This window comes from Chiloscyllium plagiosum, unplaced genomic scaffold (assembly GCF_037043375.1).
Source record: "Chiloscyllium plagiosum isolate Xiang-an unplaced genomic scaffold, Cpla_swu_hap1 HiC_scaffold_32, whole genome shotgun sequence".
Classification (NCBI taxonomy): domain Eukaryota; kingdom Metazoa; phylum Chordata; class Chondrichthyes; order Orectolobiformes; family Hemiscylliidae; genus Chiloscyllium; species Chiloscyllium plagiosum.
Window position 1 is genome coordinate 28,257,915 of NW_028270170.1, and position 17,002 is coordinate 28,274,916.

Sequence of the window (17,002 nt, forward strand, 5' to 3'; positions counted from 1 at the left end):
TTTAGGAATGATGTGAAGCATTAAAAGGGTTCAGAAAAGATTCATGCAAATGGTTCCAGTGATGAGAAATTTCAGTTACAATGATAGGTGGAAGAAGTTAGGACTGCTATGCTTAAAGAAGAGAACATTGAAAGGAGAGTTGAGAACAGTTTTTAAAGTCAAGACAAATCGGGAGAAATTGTTCTCATTAGTGGAAGGATAAAGACTCAGAGAGTACAGATTTAAGGCAGTTGGCAAAAGAAACACAAGTGCCTTGCGAAGAAAATAAAACTTTTTCAGTTAGTCAGTGGTTAAGATATGGAATAGGGATTGCCTGAGAATATGGTGGACCCAGGTACAATTAAGACTTTCAAAAGGGAATTAGATTATTTTCTGCAAAGGAAGGGTGTGCAGGCAGAAGGTAGGAGTTGTGGTTCCAGACAAATTAATTCTTTAAAGAGCCAACATACACACAATAGATCAAATGGCCCCTTTCTGTGCAGTAACTATTATATGATTCCATTGTCTTATTGTTTTCAATATTTATATTTTTATTTTATGGGAAGCAGATTATGACACTTCCTTTGCATTGTCCTAACAAGGTGTCCACACTTCAATTAGAAGAGCACCCTCTACTGCATCAGTGGGATATTTTAATTTGCTTCACCAAGCATCTCCATAGTCACTTTATGCCCACTTCATAGGATTGCTAAACATGTCAAACTAATCCAGAAGATCATATTGTGTAAAAATATTAAATTGAGAGTGACAGGAAACATCCATGCCATCATTCTCGATGTGAATATGAGTCAGAATTCTGGCTTCACCAAACACTGCCTCAGCCAGCATAGACTTAATGGAAATCAAGCTGAGCAATTAGATCATAAGGAAGTTAACAAATTTGTATCATTGTTAAAAAATCTGTCACTTTAAGAATGAGCTGAAGGTTTTAAAAGATAGAAGAGGAACTGGATACAAACGTGTTAATCATTTGTCCAAAAAGTGCAATTGCCATGTGAAGACTGCAGGAATACATAGTTTTAGTTTCTACCTTCACAATGACATCATGCTGCTAGCCTGACTTGCCATCTATATCATACACCTACTCCTTGTCTAACCGTGGGATGTGTCAAGTGTATATTCTCTATACAGTATTAAAAGAGCATTGATATGCTAGTAGTGTGACCAGAAATATTATTTGTGACAGTTGTTTGTAATAAACTGCCATGACATCTGACACCACAGTCTGTGTCTACATAAAAATATTATTTTCACAATCCATATTCATTGATATCACAATAGTTTAGGTTTGTTGCAGCCTAGGCTTTCCTAATTAGCAGTACGGAAATATTGAAACTGTTTGTAGAGTGCACGGTTTTGGGGTTTTCTATAGTAAGCAGACTAGTTTTAAGATACAAACAGGAAGTGCTAGAGAAACCCAGCAGTTCTGGCAGATTCTTTGGTGACAGAAATAGTGTTAATGTTCTGCATCCAACGACTCTACCTTGCAATTGTAAAGAAGGTGTTCTGAAGTAGAGTGGTTGGACCCGAAACATTGACTCTGTTTCTGCACAGATGATACCACATCTGCAGAGATTTGCCAGCACTTTCTATTTTGATTCCAGTCTCCAACATCCATTGTATTTACTTTTATTGTGTTTTTTTAAAGAACCTAGTTCACCTCAAGTCGCTAAGAAGCTGCGCTAAGCAAATATTGTGATTTATTTGATATATGATTAACAATAAGTATAACATGGAATGTCATGTCCAGTTTGATCCCAGGAATCCAGCTAATGGTTTGTTTGTCATTATTAATTATGTGGCCTAGCAATCAGCTTCACAATCGTGAAGTGGAATTAATGTGCTCACAAAATCCTTCCCAACAATTAAGGCTATCTGGAATGTTCTTCTTGGTTCACAGGTTTACTTAGACTTAAACCTTTCCCATGAAGCAGACAAAACACATGCCATAGGAGCAAATTACTGCCAACGCTGGGGTCTGTACTGAAAACAATAAATACTGGAGATCACAGCAGATTAGGGGCATCCATGGAGAGAGCCAACAGTTCCAGTCTTAGATGACTCTGATGAGGGTTTCTGATGAAGAGTCATCCAGGCTCAAAATGTTAGCTTTCTCTCTCCCTATGGATGCTGTCTGACCCACTGTGATCCCCAGCATTTGTTGTTTTTCAAAGCACATGCTTGCAGTTTGGGACTGCTCTCTGCGTGTAGCATGGCTGACCAGGCATCTAACTTCACCATCTATCACATTGGAAGGATCATCAACTTCTTTTCATACCATTAGCCATCACCTCCCGGAGTCTGAAGTTTCTGGTTTAGAGGGAAGGGCCCGCCCAAGAAACACAGACAAGTTCTGAAATATCCACACTAAACGGTTTCTGATCCGAATTTTGCCAGAATCCCTTTAAACATTCAGCTTCGAATACCTCATGTTAAAGCCATCAAACTCAACGCTCTTGGACAACACGACTATTATATTTGCATTTAAAGTTCAGCGACGTTCACTACGGGTCACACGGTGTGAAATAACTCAAAACCCAAGATGTGGCAAGTTAGTGATTTCAAGCAGACACATAAACACTTGGAACCCATTCGGGACTTCATTTGATAAAAACCGCACGCACCAGACTCCAACGCAAACTTTGATGAGACCCAGCGTCATGTCAAATAAAAATTTCCAAATTTACGAAAAGAAGTTTAAAAAGAAAAAGGACGAAATGGCGAGAGACTCACTGAGGTAAAGTTCTGCGGCCCACACAAGTCCCCTCGGTATCTACAGGACAGGAGCATGTCATCCAACTGGTGACCCAGACGGTCCATGAAATTCAGGCTGATGCCCTCGAAAGTGCGGGGCGGCAGAAAGAGGCGGAAATCGGAAAGTTTCTGAAACCACTGCTGCCTTTCCTCTTTAATGAGCTCGATGACCAGGGGCCGGGCGGTGCGGTTCTCAGTGAGCAGCCCCAGCCACTGGCCCGCGTAGTACAGGTCACTTTTGGTCAGCTGGTAGAAACGGATCGGATTATTGTTACAGATGGTGAGGGCGGGGAAGTTCAGCTCCTTGGTCCACTCCATGTGGAAGCGGGTGTGAGACGGGAACGACAGCAGGTACAGGAACCGGTTGGACGACCAGGAGATCAGGAAACCCAGCGAGGTGCAAAACGCCAGGAACCAGACGACCCGGTGATGCAGGGAGTAGTGCTGGGAGCAGACGTACTTCACCCCGTGGATTTTCGCCTGCTTCACAAAGGCGGCAGTGATCTCCCTCGTGCCCTGGGGCCCGCCTCGCCGCCGGCCGGCTGCCACTCTCTCCGGGTGGCCACGACCCCCTCTGGCTCCCTGGGCACCCTCCAAGGCCATCACTCGCCAGTGTGTCACTCCGACAGCCGCAACTTCCACAAGGGCACAACGCAGAGCCGCTTGCCCACATCCAGTCCACGGTGGGGGCTCGGCGGACAGGGCTGGCGGAGAGGGAGGTGGAACTACATTAAAAATACCCCCCTCCGGGTGCAGGAGTCTCTGCGAGGATGAAGGTGAGCAGCCCCCCCCGGAGGGGCAGGGGGCAGCGAGCTTCCGCTACAACTTTTCCCCAAACGGACCGTCAGCCTTAATGTTATAGATGCGCGAGTTCCATCTGGAAGAGAAGAAATCCCTTTTGTATTTCATCAACTTGACTCAACGGCTCTGCAACTGAGCCTGGGATCTTACTGTGCCCGGTTGGTACGTACCCTCGTATTTCACCCTCTCTCATTCACACACTCACGCACATACTCTAACATACACACACACACTCAGACACAAACACACACAGCCTGTCTCTGACACACACAGACACATTCCCACACTCTAACACACACAGCCTCTCTATCACACGCAGACACAAACACACACTCCCACACTCTTAACACACGGTCTCACACACACACACACACACTCTAACAGTCTCTCCCACAGTCTCTCTCACACACACATAGAACAAACACACACACTCTAATACAGTTTCTCCCATCTCTCTCTCTTACACACAGACACAAATACACACTCTCAAACACAATCTCTAACACAGTCTCACAAATACACACACTCTAACACAGTCTTTCCAACACGGTCTCTCTCTCTCTCTCTCTTTCTCCCCCTCTATCTCTCTCTATCTCTCTCTCTCACACACACACACACACACAGATGGACATGTACTCACACGGACTCATGCCGCTGACTTCAAAGGCACAGAAACTGCCTGGCATCCAGTGCAATCCATGCTGCTCCAAACCGCGGGGGCTAAGCTTAGTGCATACCCCTTCCTCTCCATCGCAGCACTCAGTTTGCACTTTGATAGATTCCTTAAGTAATGAGCAGTTCTCTGTCTCCACACTTGGCTTCCCGTCCGTGCTCCGTGCAGCTTGCTGTCTTCATCATGACAACTTGGCGCTCCGAGTGCTGAGGCTGCGCTGCGCTCATTGCTTGTCCCTCACTCAGCAGCACCTCAGTGTTGGCCGGCGGAGGGAGGCACCGGGGAGGAAACTGGCTTCACTTGTTTCCATGCCTACAGCACACTTCCATTTCCCCAGCCCCGAGGTGCGCTTCTCCTTCACTTTGAAGATCCCCTTGTAATGAAGGAGCCAGGTGCCAGGCAAATGTGTAACAAGGATTTGTGGGGGAAGGGGGGAATTGGCATCAGCCAATGGTAAGAAAGGGCATGGAGCGCCCTCGCCAATCGGCTGGCAGTGCCTAATAATTAATTCAGAGCCAAGACAATTCTTTTTAAAGAAGCAAGGCTCCTGTCATGTTAACCTTTTCGCTGCTTAACATTTCCTGGGTCTTCCCTGAGGAGCGGACGGGGGGAGAATTCAACAAGTTCATCGCTGCTCCTGTAGACTGCGGTAACAGATGGAGCCTGGGTGCGGTCAACAGGCAGCGCCTGGTCCCTGCCGCTGGATGGGGAGAGACCCCAGTCTCACACAGATGCCCCACCCCCAGTTAGGGGTCTCTCTCCAACCCCACTCCCCCCCCCCAACCTCAGATATAGGTCTCTGTCCATCTCCCCCCCCCCCCCCAGGTATGTTTCCAACCCTATTCCCCCATCCCCAGGTACAGGTCTCTCTCCAACCCCACCCCCACCCCAGGTACAGGTCCCTCCCCAGCCCCACACACTCCCATCCCCAGGTACAGGTCTCTCTCCACCCTCACCCCCCCCCCCCCCCCATCACCAGGTATAGGTCTCTCTCCAACCCACTCCCCTTGCCCCCCACCCCCAGGTACAGGTTCCTACCCAACCAAATCCCCCTGCCCCCCACCCCCAGGTACAGGTCTCTCTCCAACCCCTCTCCTACCCCCCCATCCCCAGGTACAGGTCTCTCTCCAACCGCACTCCCCACCCACCCCCAGGTACAGGTCCCTCCCCAACCCCACTCCACCCCCCCACCCCAGGTACAGGTCCCTCCCCAACCCCACACACCCCCATCTCCAGGTACAGGTCTCTCTCCACCCCACAACCCCCCATTCCCAGGTACAGGTCTCTCTCCAACCCACTCCCCCCACCCCCAGGTACAGGTCCCTCCCCAACCCACCCCCAGGTACACGTCTCTCTCTAAACTCACTCCCCACCCACCCCCAGGTACAGGTCCCTCCCCAACCCCACTCCCCACCCACCCCCAGGTACAGGTCCCTCCCCAACCCCACTCCAACCCCCCACCCCCAGGTACAGGCCTCTCTCCAACCCACTCCCCCCGCCCCCAGGTACAGGTCCCTCCCCAACCCCACTACCCCCCACCCCCAGGTACAGGTCCCTCCCCAACCCCACCACCCCCCACCCCCACACCCAGGTACAGGTCTCTCCCCAACCCCACACACCCCCTTCCCCAGGTACAGGCCTGTCTCCACCCACACACAGCCCCATCTCCAGGTACAAATCTCTCTCCACCCCCACAACCCTCCATCCCCAGGTACAGGTCTCTCTCCAACCCACTCCCCCTGCCCCCCCATCCCCGGTACAGGTCCCTCACCAACCTCACTCCCCACCCAGCCCCAGTACAGGTCCCTCCCCAACCCAACTCTACCCCTCCCCACCCCCAGGTCTAGGTCTCTCTCCAACCCCACTCCCCCCTCTCCCCCAAGGTACACGTCTTTCTCCCCACCCCCTCTCCCCACTCCCAGGTACTGGTCCCTTTCCAACCCCACTCTCCCCCCACCCCCAGGTACAGGTCTCTCTCCAACCCCATTCCCCTTCCAACCCCCGGTACAGGTCCCTCTCCCATCCCACTCCTGCTCCACCCCAAGGTACAGATCCCTCTCCCCAACCCCACTCCTCCTACCCCCAGGTACAGGTCACTCTCCCCAACCCCAATCCCCCCCACGCCCAGGTACAGGTCTGTCTCCCCAGTCCCAATCCACCCCCCCCCCCCACCCCCAGGTAGAAGTCTCTGTGCAACCCACTGCCCCCCCCCCCTCCCCACCCCCAGGTACAGGTCTCTCTCTCTCTCTCTTTCTCTCCACACCCCTCCCAGCTCCAACTAAACCTAACCCCCCACCCCCAGCCATACTCCCCCCCACCCCAGCCCCAGCCACACTCCCCCCACCCCATCTCCAGCCCCAGCCACACCTCTCTCCCCATCCCCAACCCTAGCCACACTCCCCCACCCCAACCCCAGCCCCAGCCACACTCCCCCACCCCAACCCTAGCCACCCTCCCCCACCCCAGCCACACTCCCTCACCCCATCCCCAGCCAAACCTCTCTCCCCATTCTCTGCCCTAACAGACAGTGAGACTCGAGCAGCAGCCCCCTCCATCCCAATCCTAATCCTCTCTCAGTTTGCATTCTCTCAGCTCGTGTGTAGAATATCTTGTGTCCTGCACTGACTGTTGTCCCTGGTGCTTCCAAAGCATTCAGATACAGATTGTTGGTGTGAGAGATGCTTTTGGTTTGTCTGGATAGTGTCAAACTCCAACGTTTGTTTGATTCCTTGACGTGCTACTATACAGAATGGAACTGTATTTGTGACTCTGTACATGTGCAAAGATTTTTTGAATAAAGCATATTTTTGAAATTTTAAAAAATTGTACAGGTTTACGTTTTTAATGGAGAGAGGGGACTCCCATGAATTGCTCATTTAATTTGCCTCCCATCATCTCCTAGTGATGAAACAACTGTGGCCAGCATCTCAGTGAAATTTTGTCACTGAGAAAATGAAAGTGTGTTCCTGGACGGTTCAAGCAGCCAGCCAGGATATCGCGGGACTTCTCCTGAGGCAAGTATTGGACCTGGGCAAATATTGGACTTGTTCTGTGATTGAGCCAGCCGCTTTCCTTCTGTAAATCCCAGCTCTGAGTCATAGATTCTCACCCGAGGCTTTTGTGTAGATCTGTGCTCTGGAAAAAAAACCCAGTAGAGCTTGCCTGCTGACATTTTTAAAAATAAAGCTGTTGGATATTAACAATCACTCTCTGCCTGACGCCGAACTGTCGCTAAGCACCCCCATTAGTCACTTGCACGCTACAAAAGGCAATGGGTTGCATTTGATTAGAAATGTAGAGGTCTTTAAACTGCCTCAAATGGCTAATCTCTTCTCCCCACGGCGTTACCAAATTAACGGTAAATGAGAGCTGAGAACACATTCAACATGGGCCTCGACAATCAGATGGTCTGAAAATCGGTCCAACAACGTAGGTTGGGGCTACTTGAGGTCTCCATGTGGAAATCCCAATTAAAAACAGCGGAAAGGAAATTCCAATAGAAATCTCCAGTGCTCCTGGAGCTCCACAAATAAAGACCTTTAGACTGGGAGCTTTCGGTGCATACCAACACATTTGTAAATGTCACCCAATAAAGTTTAAAGGATTAAAAACTCACTACTGGATAACTATTAAACTAAACCCCAGTTCACCACTCACCCTGCCCCTTCAACTGCAACCCAACTGATATTCTGCTCCCTCTGGCCACAATACCCCACCCTAGACACAAACACTCACCCAGATACAACCTGACTCCAGCCAGAACTGACTCCACCTCCCCTCACCTGACAACACTGCCATCACCCCACCAAACCCGATCCAATACAACTGCCTCTACCCCTACCTAGACATACCACTCCAATCCAACTCAAACCCCACCCCCAACCTGAACTGACTGAATATCTGCCTGCCCCTAGCCAACAATCCCCCATTAATACCCTCTCCCCAACAAAAGCCTACACAACACTATGCCTTCTGACCCAACCATCTCTCTCACTGAACCTGACATCCCTCCTAACCAAATCCACAACCTCCCCAAAACACTACTCCATTCACCTGGTACCCTATCAACTTGGCACCTTACTATCCACCCACCTCTCACCCTACTCCCTCACATAGCTCACATACTTAACCTTTCACAATAGCTTTCCAAATGTCTGCTGGATATGAAAACTAGAGAATACCGCACTCTTTTGGAAAAGGGTGTGCAGTTTCTTTGATGATCTTCTAAGCTGCTGGATTCAAGGATACTTCGATATTCCATAACAAGAAGACCAGATCCAGGGGATAAGGATACATGGGAAATTCTTATTCCAAGTTGGAAATCTGATCCTGATTCAAATTTGTGAGCAATTGACAAGAATGCAATTCAGATTCAAATGAATCCATTGGTGCTCAAACTTTCCTTTGTCCTGTGTTTGATAATAATGCAACGTTTGCTCTCAAAAGTATAAAACAAACTATCACTGCACAAGAATTTGAGTACCAATATTCAATTGCTTTAACTCAAAGTTGTGAGATTGGTAGCTCTAAGAGGTTGACAGAGCTATATTGAGACCGTGGGCCCCCATAACTGATGTTATGGGGTGGATAACCGCTCAATGTATAGAATTTCCAATATGTCCTTTTTCCTGTTGTTCACATGGCTCTGCATCTCAAAATCAAAATTCCTCTGCCTCTTTTTCATGCCTTATTGTGCTGTACAAAAATAGTCAAATTTTGATAGAGAACTGCTGGTATGGTGCTGTCCTTTTATTTCTAGCATTATCACATGTGTGTGCATGAATTACTTTGCTTTACAGGGTTACAAACAAAATTAACAGCAGAAGTGATGAAGCATAATGTGCTGTACATACACCACCTGAGTGCTGCAAGCAAATAATCAGAATGATATAAAGTTGTGGAAGAGTCTTGGAATAAGAGTCAATTGTAATTTTAAAGATAAAGTCAGATGTGTGCTTGTAAAGGAAGAAAATATATGGCTATGGGAAAAGAACAGGGCAGTGGGACTAATTGGGTCCTCTTTTAAGGAATGAGCACAGGCATGCTGGGCTGAATGGCCTACTTCAGTGTTGAACAATTCTGTAAATAATAGGCAAGAGGCAGTTTCATTGCCCATAAGCTGTCATTTAAGGAAGGCTTAATTGAGCAAGAGACTATGTGCTGCCTGACCTTATAACCACAGAATATGCAATTCCATCTCAACGGGAAGGGGAAAAGCACAGATCTTCTGATTGTCTACTGTATGGTATAGTGTTTGAGATCACTGATATTTTTGCGAGTGTACATTTAGTCACAATACACATTTTGAAACTTTGTTCAGTTTGAAACTTAATTTAGATTTAGCTGAAACCTGAGATGAAGAATCCTCATCGTGGCAATTTATTTTGCATTAACGTATACTTATTTTTCATCTGCTTCCACCATAACCTAGCTGTTTCTTAGTCTTATCTTAGGCAGCAAAGCTATTTTTAAGGGGCATTTGCTACATTTAACTGAATATCAGACACCTATTTGAATCTTCAGAAATAATGATTGTTTCTTTTCTCTGATCACTCCAAGCATTTGTTCACTGGTTTTCCTATCAACCATTTAGTTGATAACACAGGCATTTTCTCAACTGCATGAGCAGTTTTTATGATCCCTGATCTTGCTCAGTTTACACTATTTAATTTCACTTGCTTCAGCCACACCTGAAGCATTAAAATCAAGATTGGCTTCTCTCACCAAGCCGACCACAAGAGCAGTTCCTTCATAAATAATTGACACCCTCAGTTCAGCCATGTTAGAATTCTGTGAAAGATGTTTCTACTGTCTGATAGCTTAGAAATTAATCAATTCTCCAAGCTTTATTTTAATTGGAAACATTTTCCTCCTATGTAGCATTGGCTGGGACAAAACAAACCATTTTTATATGTGTTGATTTCTTTTTTTAATCACCCAGTATTTCCTGCATAAAGATGTTATAAATCAACAGTGAAGTCACCAGTCACCGAAAGAATATTGCAATTCTCCATCAAATTTTTTCTCCAAGATTCCAGAGGAAGATTGCATGGAATCTGAAGCATGATTGAGTAACATCCCTTCTCCTGTTGGGTTTTCCGATTGTGGGCAGATGCCCATCAGCAAAGGCCTTTGCACCCATCTGCTGCATACTTGCCCTCCTTTTGAGCCCACAAATTCTCCCGGGGTAACTGGGTGAATGGGATTGACGGGCATAATGCTAACGATTTTCTCAGTGGATTATCATAGCCCGTGACTGTAATATCTATTCCAATCAACAGCTGCAAGCAGATGGGAGATAGGAGTTGTGTGATTCTTTGCTCAGGTACAAATGCATCAGAATAAATATGAGACTGCAATTGTAATAACTACACTACTGGAATACTTCTGTTTGTAACGTGCACATGTTATAGCCACTCCTGTATTTTATCAATTTATGGTTTATGAATGCTTCCGATAAACCAGGACATAGCTCAAAAGTAAACAATGCACAATTCTGGTTAGTAACATAATACTGGGTCTAAGTTCAGAAGTTGGAAATGGAGTATGAGAATAAAGTTATATGCACAGATCTGCAAGATGTGTCAATTGATGGTCCTTGTGATTTGATCAGCCTTTCACCATGTTTGTTAAGTGACTTGTACAAATAAATAAAAAGTTGCATATCCCTATTTTAATGTGGCATGAAATCTGGAGAGAGATTATGTAGTGCAGAAGTGAATAGCAAGTTTCAAAGGGACTGGAAAGTGTTTCGGAGAAATAGTAACAGATGGTGTTTACTGTGGGGAACTGTGAAACTATTCAGTATAAACCTCAGCAAAATAAATTGGAGTATTTTCTAAAATGGTGAGAAACAAGGGACTGTGGAGGTGTAGAGATTTGTGAATTCAAGTGTACAAATTATTTGAAACAAGGGGGCAAGTACAATAAGCAGTTAGAAAGGTAAAGGAATGTTGATCATTATCTCAGAAGGCTGGATTACAAATGAGAGAAAATGCTGCAGTAATGGAGTTCTGTATTCAGTTTTGAGTATCACACTTCAGGACTGGCCTTGCTGGACTGGTTGCAGGGCAGATCCATCAGAATGATACTATCGCTTAAAAGCATTGAATTAAGCTTAGTTCATGTTCTTTCAGCTACAGAAGAATGGGGGATGATCTTTATGGGGTTTTTAACATGTGAAAAGATTATAATAGAGTAGATGCGAATAAACTAAATAAGCATAATCAAGATTTGACTCAGGCCATTTCAGGGGGACATGGGTAAACTGTTTTACACACAAAGGACAGTAAAAGTGTGGAATTCTCCCAAACAAAGGCTGTGAATGCAAGGCCATTTCATGCTTTTAAGACAGAAATAATTTTGTCTAAAGTACAGGTTTCAAGGGATAAAGAACTAATGTTGGTAAATGGTGGTGAGGCATGTGTCTCAACCATGGTCGAACTGAAGGGACTGATTGGACGACTATTGTTACTGTATTCATTAAAAAAAAACTATTCTCGTGTTTGAGAACAATCAAATGAGATTCCATGATATGAGGATGCTGATCCACCATCCCTTGTTGCTTAGCATTTTCAGATTTTGAAACCTTGGAAAACCTATCTTGAGAAACAAGTGCACATTGCACAGAGGTGGATAGTTTAAAAGGACTGTGAAATGGATTCCTCAGCTACAGGATTATTTGGAAGGAGTTGGTCTGCCAATATTGAGTGTGATGTTCAGATTTGGCAGTTTTATGAGTATGTGCTCTGAGGTAATATCCATGAGACAGGGGATTGAAGTAGACCCAATTCACCTTTGCTCCTTTACAACCACCAAGCTGTCCCTCTGCATGGTGATCCAAATTATCAGTCATTTCCTGCTGTCTGTAGCAATGAGCCATGGTATTCCTAGATATCAGGTTCTTGCTGCTTTAAATTCAGCCTATGTTCTTGGAGATCTGTTGTTGAGTTTGACAATTTATGAAATCTCTACTCAACATAAATTTTCATGAAAAAGTGCACCATGGAATTCTTAAAAAGTTCATCGCTCATGCAGTTTTAAATTGTTCCATAATAATAAACAAGATCGGGCAAAAAATCTTGGGTCACAACATTGTGCAGTCCCTGGCTTCTGGCTTCTGTTCAAAAGCTTGAGTCGGATTGGAAGTGGTGGCTATTGGTTGAGGTTCAGACTCTATTCTACTGGTCAATCTTCCTCAGCAGTCATAGCACCTAGAATGGGGCATAACACAGAAAGGCTAACAGAACATTTGTAAATGATATAACCCCAGCAGTCACCATTCTTTTGATAGTGCATGAGTAGGAAAAGGGCATTTCTGGCAGAACACAGCAACTTGAAGAAAGGATCAGACGCCCGTTGGAACCAGAATCCTCAGGATTCTGGCCTTCCTGCACAAATTAATAATATTAATTTTAGGGTGTTTTCAAATCACTACGTTCCAGTTCCATTCCAGGAGTTAAGCACAAAAGTTGAGGCTTACACTCCAGTGCAGTACTAAGAGTGCTGCACTTTTGCAGTATTGCGCTGTCGGAGATACCACCTTTTGGATGAGATATTGTGAATAAGGATCCATTAGCCAGTTAGGGTAATGTAAGAGATCACATGGTACTATTTTGAGTAGGAGCAGTGTAGTTCTCTGGAGAATATTTATCCCTCATTTGGCTACACAGAAACAGATTATCTGTTGTTATTGCTGGCTGGAGGAGTTGGTTATACACACATGGCTGTTTTCAAAATCATGACAGTGACTACACTTCAAAGGTATTTAATTGACTGTAAAATACTTAAAGAAGACCAACGGTCTTCATGAGAGCTATATAAAAATAAGTTTTTCTATCTTTCTTTTGTTCTACTTTCTTTTAATCCTGTTCAATTTCTCAGAAAAAAATGACAGTATAATCAATTTGACTTTACCTATCTGAATGAATTGATTAGAAGAGCCTTCTATTTTTTCAATAAAATACTATGAGTTAAGCACAGTGAAAATAAATTGTTTAATAGCTGAAAGAAATTAAGATGGCATAAAGCTATACAACCCAATCAATTGCAAAAACAATTGGATAAGTTATATAATTTATAAATTAAATTTCATGAGATGAATGAGCTTATGTTAAGTGGTTAAAATCATGACAGACTGTTACAGCAAAAGTTTGATTTTTTTAAAAAGATTAGAAAGTGCTGCGATACAGGAATAGACACTTAGAGGATCTGTGCTTAACATACTTTACTAGCAGATATCCTGTGGCCTCGCTCAAATGAAGTTGAAGATCTTGAGTTAATTATTCACAGATTCTTGAAGTCAGCAGAGCATGTGAATAGGATAGTTAAGAAGATGTATGGGACACTTGCTTTCATCAATTGTGGCATAGAGTATAAGAAAGTGAGGACTGCAGATGCTGGAGATCACCTCTGGGACACCCACACCAACCAACCCAACTGCTCCGTGGCTGAACACTTTAACTCCCCCTCCCACTCCGCCAAGGACATGCAGGTCCTTGGCCTCCTCCATCGCCAGACCATGGCAACACGACGCCTGGAGGAAGAGCGCCTCATCTTCCGCCTAGGAACCCTCCAACCACAAGGGATGAATGCAGATTTCTCCAGCTTCCTCATTTCCCCTCCCCCCACCTTATCTCAGTCCCAACCCTCGGACTCAACACCGCCTTCTTGACCTGCAATCTTCTTCCCGACCTCTCCGCCCCCACCCCCTCTCCGGCCTATCACCCTCACCTTAACCTCCTTCCACCTATCGCATTCCCAACGCCCCTCCCCCAAGTCCCTCCTCCCTACCTTTTATCTTAGCCCGCTTGGCACACCTTCCTCATTCCTGAAGAAGGGCTTATGCCCGAAACGTCGATTCTCCTGCTCCTTGGATGCTGCCTGACCTGCTGCGCTTTTCCAGCGACACATTTTTCAGCATAGAGTATAAGAGCAAGGAGGTAATGCTGGTGTTGTGCAGAGCATTAGTCAGGCTACAGCTGGAGCACTTTGTGCAATTAGGGTCACTTCACTACAGGAATGATGTGATAGCACTAGAAAGGATTGAGAAGAGATTCACCAGGACTTTGCCTGGGATGGAGATATTGAGCTCTGAAGAGAGAATAGAAAGGATTCTTATCAATAAGCACATTAACCTGAACCCAGTATACCAGCCACTACAACGAACAACTGGAACCGGCAACCAGAAGCAGCAGAAATGGAACCAAATAAGTTCCAGAAGACACAGTACAGCAGCGATTCACAGGAGGCTCCAAAGTACTGAAGATGTCATCTAGACAGGGGACAAAACATTTGCAAATCAACTTCCCAGCTCGGCGAACATGCCCACAACCACGACAATCGGCACCCAAGCTACAAATCTTTACACAAACCTTGAAGACAATAGATAGATTTGAACCGTTTTCTCTAGAGCAGGGAACACTGAGGGGGGACATGATTGAGTTGGTTAAGATTATGAGGGGTAGAGAACAGTTGTTCTCCTTGGTTGAGGGGTCAATTACGACAGAGCACGGTTTTAGGGGAATGGGCAGGAGATTCAGGGGGGATTTGAGAAAAAAGACTTTTTCCACTCAGTGTGTGATGGAAATCTGGAATGCACTGTCTGAGAACATAGTGGGGACCAGAAAAAATATTATAACATTCAAGTATATGGGACAAGTACAGGAAATTGGGATTAGTGCACCTTTAGTGGTAGTTATGTTGGTGCAGACTCAATGGGTTGAAGGTCCTTTTCTACACTGTATGAATCCATGAAAGAATATGCAGTTCCCCAAAAATACAGTGATATTAATAAACCTTGACTGATCATATACTCTTGGAACTAAGATGAGAGTTATAGATTGTATGTGGTAAATGTATAGACATTTTATTAAAAAGTGTTAAAAACAAGTCAAAATTGATGTCTATTACTTCCAACATGAAAACCCATATTTTTAATTAAAATATAATGAAAATCTATTAGATATTAGATCTATTTTAAAAGTAGTTTAATCATACTCTGTGGAAGGAAATCCTCAAACTTGCACTTTACCAGACAAACAGTCCAGTGGTTAGCTGAGTTTGGGTTTGTCACTGCTCCCCTTGCCCAAGCACCCTGAGGCTTGTGCAGACAGACAGCTGATGGCAGCAGCTGCTCAGTTTGTGGAACAAACTGCCGAAATTCATTGTGGAGAGGTGCAGTGTTAGTGAGGGCTGATATTACACACATTCCTGTGGCTGTTTCCGTCACTTTGTTTTATCGCTACTCGTTCTCCACATAATCAGTGCCAAGAAACATCTTCAAACATGTTGCTTTAAGTTCAACTGTCAAGTTGCACTAGGGGAAAAAAAACATGGTTGTAACAAGCAATTCTTGTTCAGAATGCCAGCCCCAAAGCAGCAGGCAGCACTAGAGACATCACAGGCAGGCCTGGCCCAAGGGCCTCGCACAAACCATGACTTTGCCAGTGTGTCCCATTCAATACAGAGGAATATAAGAAGTATAGGAAATTACCTTTAATTGTGTTTCATTCAAAATGGCACCCTTTAAAGCCTGGTGCCAGGGTTTCTTATATGGCCAGGCCAGTTCTGGTCACAGAGTTTGCTTGTAGTTAATCAAAGCTAAGAGGTCACAGAATTATCATTTTGGACAATGGTTTAGTTAAGGCAATGAGCTTAAGTATAAACTGTCCTTATTATAAAGACTTTCAAAGTGTCACAACAGAAATTATTGGCTTGTGTACAAACATCAGAGAGCCAGTCCAATGAGTGCCCACTGGGAGCATATATAATGACGTTCAGTAACTTGACTTGGCCATGGTGTTGTAGGGCAGTGATTTGATCATTGCCAGCTGGAGCAGAGGGAATACAGCAGTCCAATGTGCAGCAGGATGACTTACCAAAAGATGAGATATAAATATGTGAGAACGTCCAAATTAGAGAGTAAATGATTCGCTGTATACCATTAGTTTCATCATAATTCATAGCTGCAGAAGGTATTCGACATTGGTGTGGAGATGGCTAGCATGTCGGAGCCCCCAAGGGCAAGAGATCACATGTTCACTTTACTGATTGAACTCCCAAAAGTTGATTACACTGTTGCCAGTCCTCCTCATGGGACTGGAACTTTAAAGCAAGCAAAGCGCAACTGGCAAGTGCAGATTTTTATTACCAACCTGGCACATATTCAGTGTAGACAGGAAATATCTTGGAAATTGTGCAACCTAACTTTATCCAATTCTTAGTGACAACAGCATAGACCATTTGTTCATACAGCTGGTGGAACAGGTTGAATCAGTGGTCAGTCTGCTCAATACAATGGAACTAACATGACATTTCCTGCAGATCTGAATATTGTCATACAACAAGCCTACAGAACTTGTTGGATGGGCTCACTGTGGCATATGTAACACTTAGAGCTGCAAAGATAATCCAAAGAATATCCTTCGAGTTGCAATTTCTTCTAAAGCTCAATAATTGTTATTTTTGATCTGTACAAATGAACAATGTACAAATAATTTTATCAATAGTCAATGAAGTTAAAATTAACTAGTGATTTCTAAAAACCTTTGTTGAGTTTCAGTTTATGGTTGTATTATACTGAGCAGAGCCTTATTTGATGTGAAAAAAAACTTATCATCTTATATCTGCTCAATTAAAAATAAATAAAACAGGGCTGCAGAACACAGCAATGACAAAGAAGATTACTTTTATTACTTCATGATGATTCATTGATACTAATGTCAAAACATATAATTAGAATCTCAACACCTGTCATGTTTTTGAAAATGGTAT

The 17,002-nt window shown here is 44.7% G+C and overlaps 1 protein-coding gene across 3 annotated transcripts in view; it reads right to left on the minus strand.

Moving 5' to 3' along the window:
* LOC122539947 (acid-sensing ion channel 2-like) overlaps window positions 1–17,002 on the minus strand; it is a 1,269,818-nt gene that overhangs the window by 469,453 nt on the left and 783,363 nt on the right. The window contains exons 1-2 of one of the 3 annotated variants that reach the window (XR_015752504.1): window positions 4,196–4,652; window positions 2,734–3,631 (exon numbers count right to left, since the gene is read on the minus strand). The exons of 1 other annotated variant lie outside the window; for it this stretch is intronic. Coding sequence is in view for 1 of the 2 variants with exons in the window: in XM_087977878.1 (XP_087834004.1) it covers window positions 2,734–3,357 (624 nt within the window). In the remaining variant the exon portion in view is untranslated. Of the gene's footprint in view, window positions 1–2,733; window positions 3,632–4,195; window positions 4,653–17,002 lie in introns of those variants that run through there. One more of the 3 variants, XM_087977878.1, reaches the window with a different exon arrangement.